Source organism: Plecotus auritus, assembly GCF_963455305.1.
Source record: "Plecotus auritus genome assembly, chromosome: 1".
Lineage (NCBI taxonomy): Eukaryota > Metazoa > Chordata > Mammalia > Chiroptera > Vespertilionidae > Plecotus > Plecotus auritus.
The window spans coordinates 139,527,656-139,548,907 of NC_137770.1; the positions used below are offsets into that span (position 1 = coordinate 139,527,656).

The 21,252-nt window shown below is 40.1% G+C and overlaps 1 protein-coding gene across 13 annotated transcripts in view; it reads left to right on the top strand.

Moving 5' to 3' along the window:
- The window catches only part of ACBD5 (acyl-CoA binding domain containing 5), a gene marked incomplete at its 3' end in the record, with an annotated part of 68,780 nt that overhangs the window by 14,408 nt on the left and 33,120 nt on the right, over positions 1-21,252 (top strand). For 5 of the 13 annotated variants that reach the window (XM_080649207.1, XM_080649208.1, XM_080649209.1 and 2 more), the window contains exons 5-9: positions 4,296-4,410; positions 4,506-4,538; positions 16,303-16,437; positions 18,308-18,511; positions 19,778-19,884. In XM_080649207.1, coding sequence (XP_080505333.1) covers positions 4,296-4,410; positions 4,506-4,538; positions 16,303-16,437; positions 18,308-18,511; positions 19,778-19,884 — 594 coding nt within the window. The remainder of the gene's footprint in view (positions 1-4,295; positions 4,411-4,505; positions 4,539-16,302; positions 16,438-18,307; positions 18,512-19,777; positions 19,885-21,252) is intronic. The other 8 variants (XM_080649210.1, XM_080649211.1, XM_080649200.1 and 5 more) reach the window with 2 other exon arrangements.

Consider the following 21,252-nt stretch of genomic DNA (forward strand, 5'->3'; position numbering starts at 1 on the left):
ATGAATATTTCAAAATATTGATGTCCCTTAGATTCTGAGAAGTACCTGGACTGAAGACAGGCTTCCTCACAATGGTCTTATACACCTTTTGACTCATAAATTACCATCACTATTTCTCAGTAACAAGCATTTTTTTTGTCAATGCAAAGATCCTTTGAAGCAGAATAAGGATGCATTTAGTTTCTCTGATAACTACTAAAAAGTACATTCCTTTTAATAAACAAAATAAACTGATGAACAAAATAGATCCAGAGACATAGAAGCATGGAACAGACTGTGGAACTCAGAGGGAAGGCAAGGGTGGGTGGGTGAGAAGAGATCAAAGAACTTGTATGCATATATGCATAACCCATGGACACAGACAATAGGGTGGTGAAGGCCTGGGGAGGGGTGGAGGCAGGTTAGAAGGGCCAATGGGGGAAAAAAGAGGACATACATAGCACTTTGAACAATAAAGGTTTTTTTAAAAAGTGCATTCCTTATTAACTAGCTCTTTTAAGTCTGTTCAAGGCATTGTTTAGAGGAGCAAATTTATGAAGAAATCTTAGATTTAAAAAATGAACTTGGTGCCTTTTTATAAAAGACCATTTTTATCTTGGAGATGGACCAGAAGTTATAAAATTTAGGTCTGTTTATAATCTTAAGTAAATTATCTCTGAACATAAAATCTATAAAAAAAGAATAGGTTTCTTTTGCCAGGTGGTTAAACAGTATTAATCTATGTAGTAATTTCAATTTGGTAGATTCAAACTAGTTTTTTAGGTTTGTTTTGTTTTAATCACATCTACACTGCTCAAATTGTGCCCTTTGTTACATTTCCGAAAGTATTTTTTAGCGACTTTGTTTATAACAGAGGGCAGAGTTTAGTTTTTCTGGCTAACTGTATCAGTAACACAACAACAAAGGAGCCTTTCAAAATCAGAGAGAGAAAGAGAATCTAAAGCTTTTTTGGTTTGATAACTATTCCTTTTCTTTACCTTAAATATCATTATAATTTTTAGGGTACACCTTAGTTATATAAGTCTGGATTGACACATTAAGAAAATTTACTCATTTTTCCTTTTGAATTTTATATTAATACATGATGTAGCCACAGTTTAAATTTGGGGGGAGGGTAGTGAAACAATGTGTAGTCTGCTTTTTCCCCCAGAAAGATTAAAGCTATACTGCTGCCTTTTAACTATTTTAAAATGCTCCCACTGTGCCTGTAGAATTTTGTAACTACTTCTCTAATTAAAAGAATACACCAGCTATTTTTACTGAGACTTTAAAATTTTCATTTCATACTGTGAATATAATAAAGTTCATAGGAAACTTTTAGAGGTAAATTAAAAATTTTTTAAGATATGCATAGATTGAAAATTTGATTAGTGTTTTCATTTATTATGTTAATTTTGTGGACATCAGTAGATAAAATTACATGCTCCAAATAATCATGTGGGGATAGTACGTTATCCCAAAGATTTCATAACTGAATTTGGGACTTTTATTATATTTTATTTATTTTAAAATATATCTTTATTGATTTCAGAGAGGAAGGAAGAGGGAAAGAGAGATAGAAACATCAATGATGAGAGAAAATCATTGATCAGCTGCCTCCCGCATGTCCCCTACTGGGGATCAAGCCCGCAACTGGGCATGTGCGTTGACCAGAATTGAACCCAGGACCCTTTAGTCTGCAGGCTGACGCTCTATCTACTGAGCCAAACCAGCTAGGGCAGGACTTTTTCTAATAGCAATAATTTACTTAACTGAAGCAGTCATTGAATTATGTTTTTCAATATAGTTGACAAATCACTGTACTATTGCTCTTTAGAATTACTCTTTTAGTATAAATCTTATTCCATGCTTTTGCATTCAAGGTTTTAAGGAGCCTTATTAATTTTATTTATATATTATAGTAGATAATGTTTTATGAAAATTATGCTTTTCATGATTTATAAACTGTTTTGTGAAATACCACCAAAAAAGTTGCAGGAATAAAAAATTCTAAAACAGCCCTAGCTGGTTTTGCTCAGTGGGTAGAGCGTCGGCCTGTGGACTGAAAGGTCTCAGGTTCGATTCCAGCCAAGAGCACATGCCTGGGTTGTGGGCTTGATTCCCAGTGTGGGGCATGCAGGAGGCAGCCAATCAGTGATTCTCTCTCATCATTGATGTTTCTATCTCTCTATCCCTCTCCCTTCCTCTCTGAAATCAATAAAAATATTTTTTTAAAAATTCTAAAATAATTTTTTTTTAAATATATTTTATTGATATTTCACAGAGAGGAAGGGAGAGGGATAGAGAGCTCGAAACATCGATGAGAGAGAAACATCGATCAGCTGCCTCCTGCACACCTTCCACTGAGGATGTGCCTGCAACCAAGGTACATGCCCTTGACCGGAATCGAACCCGGGACCTTTCAGTCCGCAGGCTGACGCTCTATCCACTGAGCCAAACCGGTTTCGGCAATTCTAAAATAATTTAATAGGATTTTAGCTTTGAGGGAATAGAATAATGTGGTTTGGGGTAAATAATCTATGTTTTTATATATAGTTTATTTTGATTTATAATCAGAAAGAAATATAAAATTTTGTTTTCTGTACAATTTTACAGGTTGCATTGTGGGGGTTTCCAGAAAATCAGCCAGTATTTGAATAACTTGCATTATGTCTGTTGAGTTTAAAGATAGATCAGTGTACGTTAGTCCCCTATTAACCATGGGGTATATGTTCCGAGACCCCTAGTTGATGCCTGAAATCGAGGATAGTACTGAAACCTGTATGTACTGTGTTCTTTTTATATGTACATTCAGACCTTTTCACTTAAAGTAGGGTGGGGAACCTTTTTCCTGCCAAGGGCCATTTAGGTATTTATAACATCATTCATGGGTCATAAAAGATTATCAACTTAAAAATTAGCCTGCTATATTTGTTCAAACATTTAATTAAGTCATCCCTAATACTTTGGCAGGGCCAGATCAAATGATTTCATGGGGCATATGGCCTGGGGGTTGAACATTCCCCACACCTGACTTAAAGGAAGCACATTATGGCTTTTCTTTGACATATTGCATTGCCATCAATCACCAATTGATAGCTATATATTTGAATGCCTTTTTAGTTCATATACCTTGCTGTTTAAATTTGATGATTTTAAACTGGCCCACAGTTGTAAAGGTGCCTGAAAGTGGTTATTTCCTACTTTACTTTTGTGCCCTATTAAAAATAATACCATAGAGCTCTAGCCGGTTTGGCTCAGTGGATAGAGTGTGGGCCTGCTGACTGAAGGGTCCCGGGTTTGATTGCAGTCAAGGACACATGCCCAGGTTGTGGGCTCAATCCCCAGTAGGGAGTGTGCAGGAGCCAGCCAATCAGTGATTCTCATCATTGATGTTTCTTTCTGTCTCTCACTCTTCCTTCCTTTCTGAAATCAATAAAAATATATATTAAAAAAAAATAATACCATAGAGTTAAAGAACATACAGTTTATACTAATCCACAGCTTTCTATTTTATTTACCATTAGCGTCCTTAGTTTTTAATGCACAGTTTATAAATTGTTGTATAAAATTTTACAAGAAACTTAGTTTTCAAAATGAGAACTATTTTTGTTGTTGTTAATCCTTTATTGATGATATATTTTCATTGATTTTTTTTTAATATATTTTATTGATTTTTTACAGAGAGGAAGGAAGAGGGATAGTCAGAAACATCGATGAGAGAGAAACATCGATCAGCTGCCTCTTGCACACCTCCTACTGGGGATGTGCCCGCAACCAAGTTACATGCCCTTGACCGGAATCGAACCCGGGACCCTTCAGTCCACAGGCCAACGCTCTATCCACTGAGCCAAACCGGTTTCGGCTATTTTCATTGATTTTTAGGGAGAGTGGAAGAGAGAGGGAAAGATAAAGAGAAACATCAATGTGAGAGAAACACATCAATTGGTTGCCTCCTGCATGAGCCCTGACCAGGGCCTGGGCCGGGGAGGAGCCTGCAAGCAAGGTACATGCCCTTGACTGGAATCAAGGATATTTATAACATCATTCATGAGTCATAAAAAATTATCGCAGGCTGATGCTCTAGCCACTGAGCCAAACCGGCTAGGGCAAAATGGGAACATTTTTAAGTTTTTAATATATTTGAAACTTTTCTAGGAGGTTATATACATTAAGTATGTAATTAATATAGATACTTTGGGAGTCTATAAATGAAACTCATATAGCAAAATTATCAAAATGTTGTATTACTGGTTAGTAATTTAGATCAGCTTAATAATTTGTGATTTCACAAGATTTGTTTCTTTTGATTACAGATTCTTGAAACAATGCCAATGACTGAGAAAGTTGAAGAATTGCTACATGTCATAGGTCCATTTTATGAAATTGTAGAGGACAAAAAGAGTGGCAGAAGTTCTGATTTAACTTCAGGTTGGACTATTTTACCTCATTTTTAACTCAGCAACTGATACATTATGATACATTAATACTTATATGTCTAATTTTTTTTTATTCTCACATGCCAGTCCGACTGGAGAAAATCTCTAAATACTTAGAAGGTAGGAATAGTGAAATCCATGTAAAATTTTGTTTAAAATTTACATATCAAAGAATTCTGCACAAATTTATATAACTTATAAGCTTGTCACTCAAGAGTTTTAAATCCAAGCAAATAAATTGCATAAAGTTCTAAAATATATCTAGGTGGGTGTGGCTTGGTAGTTGAGCGTTGACCTATGAACCAGGAAGTCATGGTTTGATTCCCAGCCAGGGTGTCCCCAACTGTGGGCTTGATTTCCAGTGGGGGCGTGCAGGAGGCAACTGATCAATGATTCTCTCTCATCACTGATGTTTCTATCTCTCTCTTCCTCTCTGAAATCAATAAAAATATACTAAAAATATTATAAAATCTTAAGTTTTAACTCTTAAGTTATTGAAACATGATAGGTAGTTCACTTAGTATGTATAAAATTGTAACAGAATTCATAGTTTTATTTTGATGGATTATATTTTCTATTTTGCTTTATATATTTTATTATCAATATCATGGCTGAAATAATTTTTTAGCTAATTTTAAAATGCTATATTTACTTTAAAGTGCTAGGTTTTGTTTTTGTTTTATTTCTAATCCTCACCTGAGAATATGTTTTTATTAATTTTATTTATTTTTAAAATTATTATTATTTAAATATGTTTTTATTCATCTTCTTAGAGAGGGAGGCAGGGAGAGAAAGGAGAAACATTGATGAGCGAAACATTGATTGGCTGCCTCCTTCATACCCCTTACTGGGGATCAAGCCCACAGGCCTGTCATATGCCTTGATCAAGAATTGAACCCACAAACTTTTGATGTATGGGATGATGCTCCAGCCAAATGAGCCACGCAGCCAGGGCAAGTGTTTGGTTTAACTGTAGCTTAGCAAGCTAAAATAAGGTATCAGTGAATTCACTTAGCTTGGATTTTATTTATTTTTAAATTTTTTTATTGATTTCAGAAAGGAAGGGAGAGGGGGAGATAGAAATATCAATAATAATTTATTTTTTATATTTATTGATTGATTTTATTTATTTTAGATATACATATATCTTTTAAAATCTTTATCGTTGAAAATATTACATAAGTCTCCTTTTTTTTCTGGCCAGGGTCTGTGTCTTTTTGTGTACTCCATAAATAATTGAAAGATGTGTATCTTTTATATATTAGCAGGAGTTGAATATGCACATTTGCTGGCATTAATTTTAAACATTTGCTCTTGAAACTTTATTAGAAAGCAGAGTGAAATGAACCAATAACAGTCAATTTAAATGAAAATTATATGTTTTAATATATATGGTATCCCCCTTTTTTTTGTCATCCTATTTATAAGGCATCTTTTACTAATTGATGGCAATTACAGTGTTTCAGGACAGTAATCATCCTGTTCTGTCATAAGGCCTGCAGTTTGTGTCTGCCATAACTGATAGTGACTGCTTACTGGGCATAACTCTGTACCATGCCTTCTATATCTGATTTGCCTAGAGGAATCAAATATTATAAAATACTCTTCCTTACTCAGGCTTATTCAATTCAGAAAGAATATTAAGTGTTTTTCTCTGTATGAAGCATGTTTTTAGGATGCAGATGGGCATAAATCTGGACCTGCTTTAGTAGTGTCAGCCTACTGGCCAGAGGCAGATGCTTATTTATTTATTTTTTCAGAGACAGATATTTAAACAACTAATTATAAAAATAAGGAAGAGTGAATAATAATGATAGTGGTTCAGTTCCACAATTCCTTAGTTTTAATTTAAAAATTATAAAAGCTTGATAAACCCAAGGTTGTTGATTTTTTTTATAACTCACTAGAGGCTCGGAGCACAGATTTGTGCACCGGTGGGGTCCCTCGGCATGGTCTGCCTGGATCGGGCAGAAATTGGCAGTCCAACACCGCCTCCCATTCCTGCCTGCTGCTTCTGCTCATCCCACCCCTGCTGCACCTGCCGCGGGCTCGCGCCCAGTCAGTTTCAATCAGGAGAGGCTTGTGCTGCTGCAGTGGTGCTTGCCAGCTGTGAGCCCTGCGTCTGGCACCCGTTGGTCAGCTGAGCAGCGCTCCCGCTGTAGGAGCACATTAACCACCAGGGGGCAGCTCCTGCGTTGATCCTGGTGATCAGTGCACGTCATAGCGACTGGTCGTTCGGTCATTCGGTCGCTTAGGCTTTTATATATATAGATTTGGCAGCAAAACTTGTCCTGACATGAACTAATTGAGGGGCAAACCCTAACTTAAAATGACATGAAGCTATCTGAAGTCTTTATTTAGCCCATCTAGTGTAACTATTCATATATTTTGCTGAAAAAAAAATCTTAATTTTTAAAAAAATATTTTTTCATTGAATTTTACAGGGAGAGAGAGAAACATCAGTGTGAGGGTGGAACATTGATGGGCTGCCTCCTGCACACCTCCTACTGGGGATGAAGCCCTTCCACCTACCCCGGGGCATGTACCCTGACTGGGAATCAAACCGGTACCCTTCCAGCATACAGGATGATGCCCAGCTAACTGATCCACACTGGCCAAGGCTTAATTTTTTTTTTTTAGTGAGAGCTGCCTACATTCTGTTGTGTTATGTAATATACAGTATATATAGTGTATTACCTTTACAAAGTTAGAATACTCTGTATTTAGAATCATATCTGAGTCTAGGGGTAGTAAGGACATTGTAACATAATCCGTACCATTCTAATGTACATTTAGATTGTTTCCTCTTCTGATCTTCAAATGCTGCTGAACTTGACCATGTCCAAATGTCATTTTATATATGTGGAAGTATAAAATAAGAAATAGTATTTTTTTTTAAATATATTTTATTGATTTTTTACAGAGAGGAAGGAAGAGGGATAGATAGTCAGAAACATCGATGAGAGAGAAACATCGATCAGCTGCCTCCTGCACACCTCCTACTGGGGATGTGCCCGCAACCAAGTTACATGCCCTTGACCGGAATCGAACCCGGGATCTTTCAGTCCGCAGGCCGACGCTCTATCCACTGAGCCAAACCAGTTTTGGCAAGAAATAGTATTTAAAATATAATTGCTGGATCAAAGGATATGGGTGTTTGTTGGGTGTTTGCAATTTTGTAAGATATTGCCACATTGCAGGACAGTTTGCCTGTTGACTTTTTGTTGTTGTTGTTGCTAATCCTTACCCAAGGATAATTTTCCAGTGATTTTTAGGGAGAGTGGAAGAGAGAGGGGAAGACAAAGAGAAACATCAATGTGAGAGAAACACATTGATTGGTTGCCTCCTACAAGAGCCCTGACCAGGGCCCAGGCAGGGGAGGAGCCTGCAACTAAGGTATGTGTCCTTGACCGGAATCGAACCTGGGAACCTTTGGTCCAAAGATCTATCCACTGAGCCAAACTGGCTAGGGCTGCCCTGTTGACATTTTTATTTAAACAAAGCATTTTGTTCAAAATAGCCATGTAGGGTTAATAGAACACATGTATCTTTTCCCCATTGGCTTTTTCAGAATATACATATACTAGAAGCCTGCTGCACAGATTCATGCACCGGTGGGGTCCCTTGGCATGGCCTGCACCCTCTTGCAATCTGGGACTCCTTGGGGGATGTCAGATTGCTGGTTGCAGCCCGGTCCCTGCAGGCCAGGCCGAGGGACCCCACTGGTGCACGGTGCACCGGGCTCTAGTCTATCTATATAAAACTCTAATATGCAAATAGACCGAATGGCAGAACAACCAAACAACCAGTTGCTATGTCGTGCCCTGACCACCAGGGGGCACACACAGAACATGGCAGGCGTTGGCAGCAGGTGGCAGAGCATGGAACATGGTGGGTGTCGGCTGCAGCGGGATGATAGAGCAGGTGAGTGGGGGTGCCAGTCGCTGTCATCAGGGCGAGCCTCTGGTGGATACTGAAAATTCTTTGCTCCTGCATGCCACGGTCCCGCCGGGTGCTCGAACCTGGTGCTGGTGCCAGCCCCACTTGCATCCGCTGCTGGCACCTGTCACCGGCCCCAATCACTTGGTGCCATCATCGGGTGCAAGCGGCAGTTACTGGCCCCAATCGCCCCTCAGAGCTTCTCCACCTCCCCATGTTCTTGAGGGGCAATTGGGGCTGGCAGCTACCTCTCACACCCACTTCCAGCGCCTACCCCGCTTGCATCTGCAGCTGGCGCTGGAGCTGCTGCTTGCACCTGCTGCTGGCGCCTGGCGCCGGGACGATCACTCGGTGACATCAGCGGGTGTGAGCAGTGGCTGCCGCCCTCCATTGCCCCTGAGGGCTTCTCTACCTTCCCCTTCTCCTGAGGGGTGATCGGGGCAGCAGCTGCTGCTTGCACTGGCTGATGGCGCCAGCCCCACTCACACCTGCTGCTGGCACCGGCCCCAATTGCCTCGCGCTGTCAGTGGGTGTGAGTGGGACTGGCACCATCAGGGTGTGGGGGTGGCAGCAGCAGGCTGCCGGCAGAGAGGGTACTGGGGGCCATGGGGGGAGGGGCCTTGTGGGGGCATGGAGGATGGGCCAAGACCCTCCCCTGTGCCCACCACAGCCTCATGGCCCACAGTTCCTTTCAAGGTGCCCAAATTCACGCACTGGGCCCCTAGTGTACATATAAGATCTTTGGTTAATCTCTTCCCACCCTCCTCTCTTCCCTCTGAGATTTATCAGTCTGATCCATGTTTCCATGCCTGTGCGTTGAGCGTCTGCCCCTGGTGGTCAGTGCACGTCATAGCTACTGGTCAAACAGTCGAACAGTCGACAGTTGAACACTTAGCATATTAGGCTTTTATATATATAGATAGTAAGTTTTGAAATTAGAAAGTTTGAGTTGTCCAACTTCATTTTTTTTTCAAGATTGTTCTGACTATTCTGGATCCCTTGCATTTCCAGATGAATTTTAGAATCAGTTTGTCAATTTTTGCCAAAAGTGCCAGCTGAGATTTTGATAGAGATTGCACTGAATTATAGATCACTTTGGAAAGTATTGTCATCACAACAATATTGCTTTCTACTTCACTTATTTAGATCTTTAAATTCTTATAACACTGTTTTTGTCATTTGCAGTGTATAATTCTTTCTTACACTTTCTTTTGTCAAATGTGTTTTTAAGTATTTTACTCTTTAGGGGGCTTTTGTAATTTGAATCATTTTCTAATTTTATTTTTGGATAGTTTATTATTAGATTGTAGAAATACATAACAATAATTGATTTTTGTATATTGACCTTGTATCTCCAACATCACCAAACTATTTATTAGTTCTAATAGTTTTTTTTATAAATTTCTTAGGATTTTCTATATAGAAGATCATGTCATCTGCAAAAAAGAGATTATTCTACCTCTATCTTTCCAATCTGGAAGCTCTGTATCTTTTTTTTTCTTGCCTAACTGCCCTGGCTAGAACTTCTACAATATTAAATAGAAATGATAAAAGCAGACATCTTTGTAGTGCTCCTTATTTGGGGGGACAAAATTCAGTGTTTTTATGTAAAGTATGAATGCTAGTTGGGAGTTTTCATAGGTGCTTTTTGTCAGCTTGAGGAAATTCTCTTATATTGTTAATTTCTTCAGCATTATTATCTTGGATTTTGTCAAATGTTTTTTCTGCATCTGTTGCCATAATCATGTGGCTTTTATCCTTTAGTCTGTTAATTTGGTATGTTACATTAATTGATTTTGGGGTGTGGAATAAGGCTCACTAGTAATTCTCTGCTTTCTACAATTTACATTATAGGACTGTTGTAATGCTGTTTTTGCTGCTATCAAATACTGTTTGACAGTCATTCATTTGATGGGGATTTGGGGTGTTTTTTTAAATTGAGTTTTAGAGAGATGTAGGGAAAGAAACATCAATTTGCTGTTCCACATATTTATGTATTCATTGGTTGATTCTTGTATGTGCCCTGATCAGGGATCTAACCTGCAACCTTGGCATATCAGGACGATGCTCTAACCTTTTTTTTTTTAAATAAATCTTTATTCAGATTATTACAATTATTTCTCCTTTTTCCCCCCATAGCTCCCCTCCACCCATTTCCCACCCCACCTTCTGCCCTTACCTCCCCGCCACTGTCCTCATCCATAGGTGTATGATTTTTGTCCAGTCTCTTCATGAACCCCCCATACCCCTTTCCCCCTGAGAATTATCAGTCCACTCCCTTTCTATGCCCCTGATTCTATTATATTCACCAGATTATTCTGTCCCTCAGGTTTTTAATTCACTTGATTTTTAGGTTCACTTGTTGATAGATATGTATTTGTTGTTCATAATTTTTCTCTTTACTTTTTTCTTCTTCCTCTTCTTTAAGAATACCTTTCAGCATTTCATATAATACTGGTTTGGTGGTGATGAGCTCCTTTAGCTTTTTCTAGTCTGTGAAACTCTTTGTCTGCCCTTCAATTCTGAATAATAGCTTTGCTGGGTAGAGTAATCTTGGTTGTAGGTTCTTGCTATTCATCACATTGAAAATTTCTTGCCACTCCCGTCTGACCTGCATAGTTTCTGTTGAAAAGTCAGCTGACAGTCGTATGGGTGCTCCCTTGTAGGTAACTAACTGTTTTTCTCTTGCTGCTTTTAATATTCTCTCTTTGTCTTTTGCTCTTGGCATTTTAATTATGATGTGTCTTGGTGTGGTCCTCTTTGGATTCCTTTTGTTTGGGGTCTGTGGGCTTCCTGGACTTGTAAGTCTATTTCTTTCACCAGGTGGGGGAAGTTTTCGGTCATTATTTCTTCAAATAGGTTTTCAGTATCTTGCTCTCTCTCTTCTTCTGGCACCCCCATAATTCTGATGTTGGTACGCTTGAAGTTGTCCCAGAGTCTTCTTACATTATCTTCAACTTTTTGGATTTTTTTTTTTTGCTTTTTGCTTTTTCGGTTGAGTGTTTTTTGCTTCTTTGTAATTCAATTCTTTGACTTGATTTTTGTGTTCCTCTTGTCTGTTTTTGGGTCTCTGTATAATATTTTTTATTTCAGTCAGTGTATGTTTAATTTCTAGTTGGTCCTTTTTCATATCTTCGAGGGTCTCGTTATATTTATCGGCCTTTTCTAGGATATTCTTAAAAAGCCTTATAACTGTGGTTTTGAATTCTATATCCAGTCGTTTGTTTTCCTCCATTTCTTTCGTTTGTGATCTGATTCTCTGACGCCGCATTTTCACTGCTTCCCTGAGTTGGTAAGGTAGATTTGTGTGCTAGGTTTCCAATATGGCCCAGTGGGTCTGCCTCCCCAGTTAACCTGAGGTGGACACTCTTGGTGCACCCCTTAGTGGACTGTGTGTACAGCCTTGTTGTAATTAAGTCTTTATTGTTGTTGGTATCACTGGGAAGAATTGACCTCCAGGCCAGTTGGCTGTAAGGATCAGCTGTGTCTATGCTGGGAGAAGTTCGGTGCTGGAGACAGCTTTATAGGATTAGACTTGCCAAATTGCAATAGCCTCTGTGCTCAGCTTGGATGGGGTGGAGTCTCAGTCTTGGCTTCCTGTCAGCCTTGCCCTTGCGTGCACATGCGTGCCTTCAGACCTCTGCCTTCCCGGCTCCCGAGTCTCCGCCCGAGAGTCCAGACTCCCCCCACAAGAGCGTGGGACCCCAGGGGCTCACCTGGAACTGGGGTTCACTGCAGTCAGAACTGGGGCTCAGTGCAGTCAGGAGCCTCTGACTTCCTTCCACTAGGGAAAGCCTGTGGCAACCTCCGCAGCCTTTGTGCGCACTGGCGCGCGCGCGCTTTCAGTCCTCCGCCTTCCCCGGCTCCCGAGTCTCCGCCCGAGAGTCCAGACTCCCCCCGTAAGAGCGTGGGTCCCCAGGAGCTCGCCCGGAACTGGGGTTCAGTGCAGTCAGAACTGGGGTTTAGTGCGGTTTGGGGCTTCCTTCCCCCTTCCACCAGAGAAAGTCAGCCAGGCTTTCAGCCGCCCTTCCTCTCTGCACGCACAAAGACCCTTTGCCGTACCTCCAATTCTCTGTGAGCTTTTCTCTTTCCTTCCAGTTGTAGAATTTTCACTCAGCCAGCTTTCCTGTGGTTTTGGATGGTGTCCGTTCTGTCTTTTAGTTGTAGTTTTGAAATTGTTGTGCGAGGCAGCAGTTTAGGTGTTTACCTATGCCGCCATCTTGGTTTCTCCTCCGATGCTCTAACCTTTTGATATTTTTCTTTTTGCTGTTGTTATTCTTGCTTTTTTGGTTGTTGGGAGAATAAGGGAGATTCAAGAACTATGCTGCTACTATGATTTTCTAAGTGAGACTAGAACACAATGCTTATGATAGATTTGAATTTTAAGTCTTTAGTTTCATTAATTAGGTAGACTTAAATAAGAATATAGGTTTGAACCCAGCGACTCCACTTCTGGGATCATATCAGAAGAAATCCAAAACAATGATCCTAAAGAATTTATACACCAACAGTGTTATTTATAACTAGAGGCCTGGTGCACGAAATTTGTGCACGGTGTGTGTGTATGTGTGTGTGTGTGTGTATGTGTGTGTCTGTGTGTGTACCTCAGCCCAGCCTGCACCCTCTCCAATCTGGGACCCCTTGAGGGATGTCCGACTGCCCAGTGGGATCGGGCCTAAACGGGCAGTCAGACATCCCTCTCACAATCCACGACTGCTGGCTCCCAACTGCTCACCTGCCTGCCTACCTAATTGCCCCTAACTGCTTCTGCCTGCCAGCATGATCATCCCCTAACCACTCCCCTGCCAGCCTGATTGATGCCTAACTGCTCCCCTGCCGGCCCGATTTCCCCTACTGCCCTCCCCTGCCGGCCTGGTCACCCCTAACTGCCCTCCCCTGCCGGCCTGGTCGTCCCTAACTGCCCTCCCCTGCCGGCCTGGTTGCCCCCAACTGCCCTCCCCTGCAGGCCTGGTCCCACCCAACTGTCCTCCCCTGCAGGCCTGGGTCCCCCCCAACTGTCTTCCCCTGAAGGCCTGGTTGCCCCCAACTTCCCTCCTCTGCCGGCCCGGTCACCCCTATCTGCCCTCCCCTGTAGACCTGATCGCCCCCAACTGCCCTCCCTTGCAGACCTGGACCCTCCCAACTGCCCTCCCCTGCCGGCCATCTTGTGGCAGCCATCTTTGACCACATGGGGGCGGCCATCTTGTATGTTGGAGTGATGGTCAATTTGCATATTACTCCTTTATTAGATAGGATAGCCAAGATTTGGAAGCAGCCCAAGTGCCCATTAGTAGATGAGTAGATAAAAAGGCTGTGGTACATTTACAAAACGGAATACTGGTTGGCTGTGAAAAAGCAGTGTATTTTACCTTTCCTGACAGCATGGATGGACCTGGAGAGTATTATGCTAAGTGAAATAAAACAGAAAGACAAATATGATATGATTTTACTTATATGTGCAATCTAATGAACAAAATAAGCAAAATAGAATCAGCCTTGGCTGGTTCTTCAGTGGTTAGAGCATCGGCCTGGGGACTGAGGGTCTTGGGTTTGATTCCCGGCCAAGAACATGTACTTCAGTTGCAGGTTCAATCCCTGGCCCCAGTCAGGGTGGGAGCAGAAGGCAACCAATTGCTGTGTCTCTCTCACATCGATGTTTCTCTCTCTCCCTTTCCCTCTTTTCCCTCCCTTCCATTCTCTCTAAAAAAAAAAAAATCAATGGAGCCCTAACCGGTTTGGCTCAGTGGATAGAGCGTCAACCTGTGGACTGAAAGGTCCCAGTTTTGATTCCAGTCAAGGGCATGAACCTTGGTTGCGGGCACATCCCCAGTAGGAGGTGTGCAGAAGGCAGCTAATAGATGTTTCTCTCTTATCGATGTTTCTAATTCTCTCTCCCTCTCCCTTCGTCTCTGTAAAAAATCAATAAAATATATTTTTTAAAAATCAATGGAAAAAATATCCTTGGATGAGGATTTAAAAAAATAAAAATAATAATCAGATTCAGAAAACAGACTGTCAGCTGTTAGAGGGGAGGGGGATTGGGAGGCTGGTTGGAAAGGTGACAGGATTATCCAAAAGTCCAAACAAAAACAAAAAACCCTTAGACACAGACAACAGTATGGTGATTACCAGAGGGAAAGGGAATGAGGGAAGATAGAAGAGGGTAAGGAGGGCATAAATGGTGATGGAAGGAGACTTGACTTTGGGTGTTGAATACACAATGCAATATAAAGATGATGTATTATGGAATTGTGTACCTGAAACATACATAATTTTATTAACTGATATCACCCCCAATAAATTCAATAAAAATTAAAAAAAGAATATAGATCTGACTATTTAAGATGTATGGGTATTTGAAACTTAATATGTTATTTGTGATGTAGGGAATCATCCAAAGTGCATATGTATAAGTGAAAATAAAGCCTAAAAGTTTATGGAGAGAGACCACTGTTTTTGACCAGTAGGTACTTAAGAGGTCTTTAGTAGCTTAAAGAGTTGATGAGAATGTAATTCCCTGTATCTCAAAATGAGGACCAGTAACCAACAGCATTGGTATCACATGGGAGCTTTATCAAAATGCAGAATGTTAGATCAGCCCCCACTTACTGATTCAGAATCTGCATTTTAACTAGATCTTAGGAGATTACTGTACATATTGACATTTGAGAAGCTCTGATGTATTTACTCTCATGGTATGAGTTTGGGCAGTAGGACTATATGCCTTTTTAAACGATTGATTGCATTAACTGATACTTAAAAAATTTTTTTTATTGACCTCACAGAGAGAGAGAGAAACATCAATGATCAGAGAGGAACATTGATTGGCTGCTTCCTGCACACCCCCAACTCAGGATGGAACCTACAACTCAGGCATGTGCTCTAACCAGGAATTAAACTGTGACCTCCTGGTTCATAGATCGACACTCAACCATTGAGCCATGCTAGCTGGGCTGATACTTTTTTTTTTTAATTTTATAGAGATATAAGTTGTACAAAAGAAAAAGAAAAGTTGTGCACCTGAAGCCCTAAAAGTAATAAAAGGAAAAAAAAATTTTAATGTAGTCCAACTATAATACGATTGCTATTAGGACCAAAAATAATATACTAATTTTTTAATATGCATATAGCAACTGTCTTCATTTACCATGTATAAAGGAGATCATCCATCTCTAGCTTTACTATTTTGATTGATGTTAACTAAAAAATAATTTATCCTCACCTTGTTCAGAAAGGTTCAGAAAGATTTTAATATTGCTTTATCATTTTATTACAAACTGATAATTGAAGGAATTTATTTATGTAATATATGTAATATTTATAGTCAAAGAAAAGAATACTGCCTGGCTGGCATGGCTCAGTGATTGAACATCAACCTATAGACCAGGAGGTCATGGTTCGATTCCTGGTCAGGGCACATGTCCAGGTTGCAGGCTCCATCTCTAGTAGGGGGCAGAGAGAAGGTATCTGATCAATGATTCTCTCTCATCATTGATGTTTCTTTTTCTCTCTCTCTCCCTTCCTCTCTGAAATCAATAAAAAATGTTTTAAAAAAGAAAGAAAAGAATACTATAATTATATATCAGAACCTGTTTCCTTCAGAATTATTCTATTATTTGTAAACTAGAGGCCCAATGCATGACATTTGTGCACAGAGGAAGAGGGTCCCTCAGCCCAGCCTGCGCCCTTTCACAGTCTGGGACCCCCGAGGGGTCCTTAGTGCTGCCGTGGCTTTTGGCGGAGCAGTGCTCCACCTGTGGGAGTGCACTGACTACCAGAGGGCAGCTGCTGCATTGAGCTTCTGCCCCCTGTTAGTCAGTATGCATCATAGCGACCGGTCGTTCCTCTGTTCAGTCGATTTGCATATTAGCTTTTTATTATATAGGATCACAGCATTATTGTATGTTATATGATTAGAGATTAAATGGTCATTTTTATATTTTAGATCTTGGTAATGTTCTAACTTCTCCTCCAAATGCCAAAACTGTTAATGGTAAAGCTGAAAGCAGTGATAGTGGAGCTGAGTCTGAGGAAGAAGAGGCCCAAGAAGAAGTGAAAGGAGCAGAACAAAGTGATAATGGTAATGTTTGGATGGTAGGATAATAATTTTACATTAAATAAGGTAAAAGGATATGGAGAAGCTTGGGCTGATTTGGCATTGTAGGAAGTGGTGGAATGTGGGTTGTTGACCCTATAACCAGGTTTTTATGTTCCAAAAGGGCTACAGAAACAGCCAGCCTTATGCATAGATGGAATAGATGTCCATTGAAGGCTAACAAGAATAGGCCACTCTTCCCAATGTGATACCTGAAATGCTGCATTAGAAATATACTAGTGGCCCAGTGAACGAAATTCATGCATGAGGGAGGGGGTGTCCCTCAGACCGACCTGCACCCTCTCCAATCTGGGACCCCTTGGGGGATGTCCAACTGCCAGTTCAGGGATCGGGCCTAAACCGGCAGTTGGACATCCCTCTTGCAATCTGGGACCGCTGGCTCTTAACCACTCACCTGCCTGCCTGCCTGATCGCCCCTAACCACTCTGCATGCTGCCCTGCTCACCCCTAACTGTCCCCCCCCAGCCGGCCTTCTTGCCCCCAACTGCCCCCCTTTGTTGGCCTGATCACTCCCAACTGCCCCCCCCACCAGCCTGCTCGCCCCCAAATGCCCCCCTGCTAGCCTGATCACCTCCTGGTCTGATGGCCCCTAACCACCTCTGCATTGGCCTCGCCACTATGGCTTTGTCCAGAAGGACATCTAGATATCACAGAATGATATCCATGCCAGACATTAGAATGTCTCCTGGTCTAATTAGCATATTACCCTTTTTTAAAATATATTCCATTGATTTTTTACAGAGAGGAAGGAAGGGGGAGAGAGAGCCAGAAACATCGATTAGAGAGAAACATCAATCAACTGCCTCCTGCACACCCCCCACTGGGGATGTGCCCGCAACCAAGGCACACACCCTTGACCAGAATCGAACCTGGGACCCTTGAGTCCGCAGGCCGACGCTCTATCCACTGAGCCAAATGGATCAGGGCAGCATATTACCCTTTTATTAGTATAGATTCCTGTAGTGTATTGTTTCCAATATGAATATGCATATGTTATCAAGGAGAGGAGACAACCATACTCTGAATATCTTGTCAAGAACAGAGTGGAATCAAGAGGATAGGATTCAAGCAGAAGGTTTTTTGTTTGTTTTTTAACCCAAGGATATGGCTTTTTACTGATTTTTTTTTTTCAAAAGGGGGAGGTAGAAAAAGTGAGAGGAACATTGATGTATGAGAAAAACATCGATCAGTTGCCTCCTATACTTGCCAGGTATTGATCCCACAATCTAGGTATATGCTCCGACCAGGAATTGAACTGGTAACCTTTCAGTGCACAGGCTGACTTTCCAACCAACTGAGCCACATGGCTAGGGCCAGGTAGAAGTTTTGACAAAGAAGGAAGATTGGAATCATGGGGCCCTGAATTGGAGGGTCCTTATTAGTAAGAGTACCAGTGATTCTTGGGAAGACTGTTTTAGAAAGGAGGCAGAAAGACACTAAAACAAACTGCCCGGTTTAAGTTTGCCTTCTGGTTCCCTTAAGATAAGACAAGTAATACTTTCTTTGAAGGATCTCTTTATTTGCTATATGTACCCCTTTGTACTGCTGGGTCTCATAGAACATTTTGCTCATCCTGAGAGAGTGTGAAAACCTTGAGAGATTATCTCTCAAAGGAGGTTCTGGGAAATTCACAGCGAACTGAAGCAGTTTTGAAACGAATACAGTTCATGTGAGTTCTCAGTATATACAACACCGCTTTTCTAGGAGCACCCCATCTCTCTGCTTTAAGTAGGAAAACCTCCAAAGGGATTATGGGTAGGTTGATATCAGAACAGAGTATGCATAAGTTGACCTAATGTGAACTTTTATGAATCTCTCCATTTTCACATAAAAGATAAGAAAATGATGAAGAAATCCACAGAGCATAAGAATTTGGAAATCATTGTCACTAATGGCTACGATAAAGACAGCTTTGATCAGGATGTGCAAAATGATATCCATGCCAGTTCTTCCCTGAGTGGCAGAAGCACTGAAGAAGTAAAACCTGTAGATCAAAACTTGGAGCAAACTGGAAAACCTGCTGTCTGCATTCACCAAGGTATTCTCCCATATTTATTTCTTGAGTCTGTTTCCTATGAATAAGGTATTCTTTTAATAATTTCAGGATATTAGGAGCAATTTAGAATTTAAAATCTCGTATTCAATAGTATAAAAGGGTTTATTTATATTATAAGGGTTTATATCTTTGAAAGACAGTGAATTAGGGCCAGGGTTTTTATGTTTTTCTTTTTTTTTTTTTTTTTTTTTTTAGTATATTTTATTGATTTTTTACAGAGAGGAAGGGAGAGGGATAGAGAGTTAGAAACATCGATGAGAGAGAAACATCGATCAGCTGCCTCCTGCACACCTCCTACTGGGGATGTGCCCGCAACCAAGGTACGTGCCCTTGACCGGAATCGAACCTGGGACCTTTCAGTCCGCAGGCTGACGCTCTATCCACTGAGCCAAACCGGTTTCGGCAGGTTTTTATGTTTTTCATTGAGATTTTTAATTTGTTTTTATATAGCATTTTAAAATAAAATTTTGAATTTTTTTTCAATTGATTTGAGAGAGAGAAAGAAAGGGGGAGAGGGAGAGAGGGAGAGAAAGAGAGAGAGAGAGAGAGAGAGAGAGAGGCACATTGATGTGAGAGAGTAACATGAAACGGTTGCCTCCTGTACACTCCCCAATCGGGTATTGAACCTACAACCTGGGTATGTGCCCTGACCAGGAATCAAACCCACAGCCTCTTGGTGTACAGGATGACGCTCCAGCCAAGCCACACTGACCAGGGCAAATTTTGAAGTTTTTACTCTTATTCCTGATGTTTCTTTTAACTTAAAACTCTGATTATAGGATACCTTTATCCTTCAATCAGCAAGGTAAGCTATACTCTTTTCATATTTTAGGGATGAACCTATAATATATATATGGTAAATTATTAACATTATTGCAATTCAGCCAAGTAACCAAGAAATATAATTTCTAAATGGTACACTCAAACTTGGCAATAGTCATCTAACTTTAGGCTTCCTAGCTGCTATTCAGTTTTCTCTTATAAGGTTACTGAGTTCTATGAGGTTTGATCTGGGCATTATCTTTGTATAATTCCATGGTAAAATACTTTGATATCTTTTCATTTAAAAATTATCGACTAAACTTAATGTTTTGATAAGTTAAAAGGAAAAAAAGTGTGGCTTGGTAAATCAAATTTGTCTCCCAGTATGAAAATAATATAGAGCTAATCAATTTTGAAAAGAGGATAAATGCATTTTTTCTTAAGTTAGCGAATAATTATTCTATCTGGGCATTTATTCATCTTTAGATATAAATGATGATCATGTTGAAGATGTTTCAGGAATTCAGCATTTGACAAGTGATTCAGACAGTGAAGTTTACTGTGATTCCATGGAACAACTTGGCCAGGAAGAGGTAAAAATGACATTAAAAAAATTCTTTATTGTTGAAAGTATTACATATGTCCCTTTTTCCCCCCCATTAACCCCCTACAGCCCACCCCTGCCCTCTGCCCCAGACCATCACCACCCCATTATCAGTGAAAAATGATGTTTTTTGATTGGCAAGTTTTCAAAGTGGTATATCAGAATTTGATGCATAACTTCTTTATATATATATATATATATATATATATATATATATATATATTTTTTTTTTTTTTTTTTTTTTTTTTTTCAGAGAGGAAGGATGAGGGAGAGAGAGATAGAAACATTAAAGATGAGAGAGAATCATAGATCGGCTGCCTTCTGCATGCCCCACACTGGGGATCGAGCCCGCAACCTAGACACGTGCCCTGACTGGGAATCAAACAGTGACCTCCTGATTCATGGGTCGATGCTCAACCACTGAGCCATCTCAGCCAGGCTTGATGTGTAACTTCTGTTAATACCAGATGTACATGCTGTTCATCACTTTGAAAACTTACCTCTAAAATGTTTAAACATTTCTATTTTAAATTTTCTTTTGTGAATTAGAAAGAATATTCAATTCCTGATTATTCAAAATAATTTAACTATTATAGTTTATAATATTTGTAAATATTCTGAGAGAGGTAGGATGGGTAGGCAGACAATAAACTTATGCTAGTCCCTGTGTTTGAAACATTGGTTAACATTTAAGAAAATTAAATAATTTTGAAACAAATCTGTACTTCACATTGACTTTAATATGTTGACTTGAAAGTTTGAGTTGAAATTCTTTTCAAATTTTAGTTAATTAAGATTCAGTATTGGAAGCTAACATTTGAAAAAATTAGTAAAGCTACATGAATTAAAACAATTTTTTATTGATTTGAGAGAAACATTGATTTGTTATTCCACTTATTTATGCATTCATTGGTTGATTCTTGTATGTGCCCTAACTATGGATTGCAGTCTTGGCGTATCAGGACGATGTTCCAACCAACTTAGCTACCTGGCCAGGGCAAAACTACATGTTTTTGTTTTTTTTCCTCTTTGATAACTTTTTCTGTTAATGACTAGTGGTTTTGACAGCTGTATTTATGTTTGGTGGTTTTGAATCCTACCACTATTTCCCTCCCCTTGTTCTAAAAGTTCACGGTACCTTATAGAAAATTATTTCTCTTTTGCCTCCCTGAAGTAATGATTTTAACTTTTTCTCTTTGTGTTTCCTCTTTTAAAAATGTTATAATGCATCTAAATTTACCTCTTAGCTTTCTCAAAATTTTTTTAAAAAATATTTTTATTGATTTTGAGAGAGGGAGGGAGGGAGGGGGAGAGAGAGAGAGAGAGAGAGAGAGAGAGAGAGAGAGAGAGAGAGAGA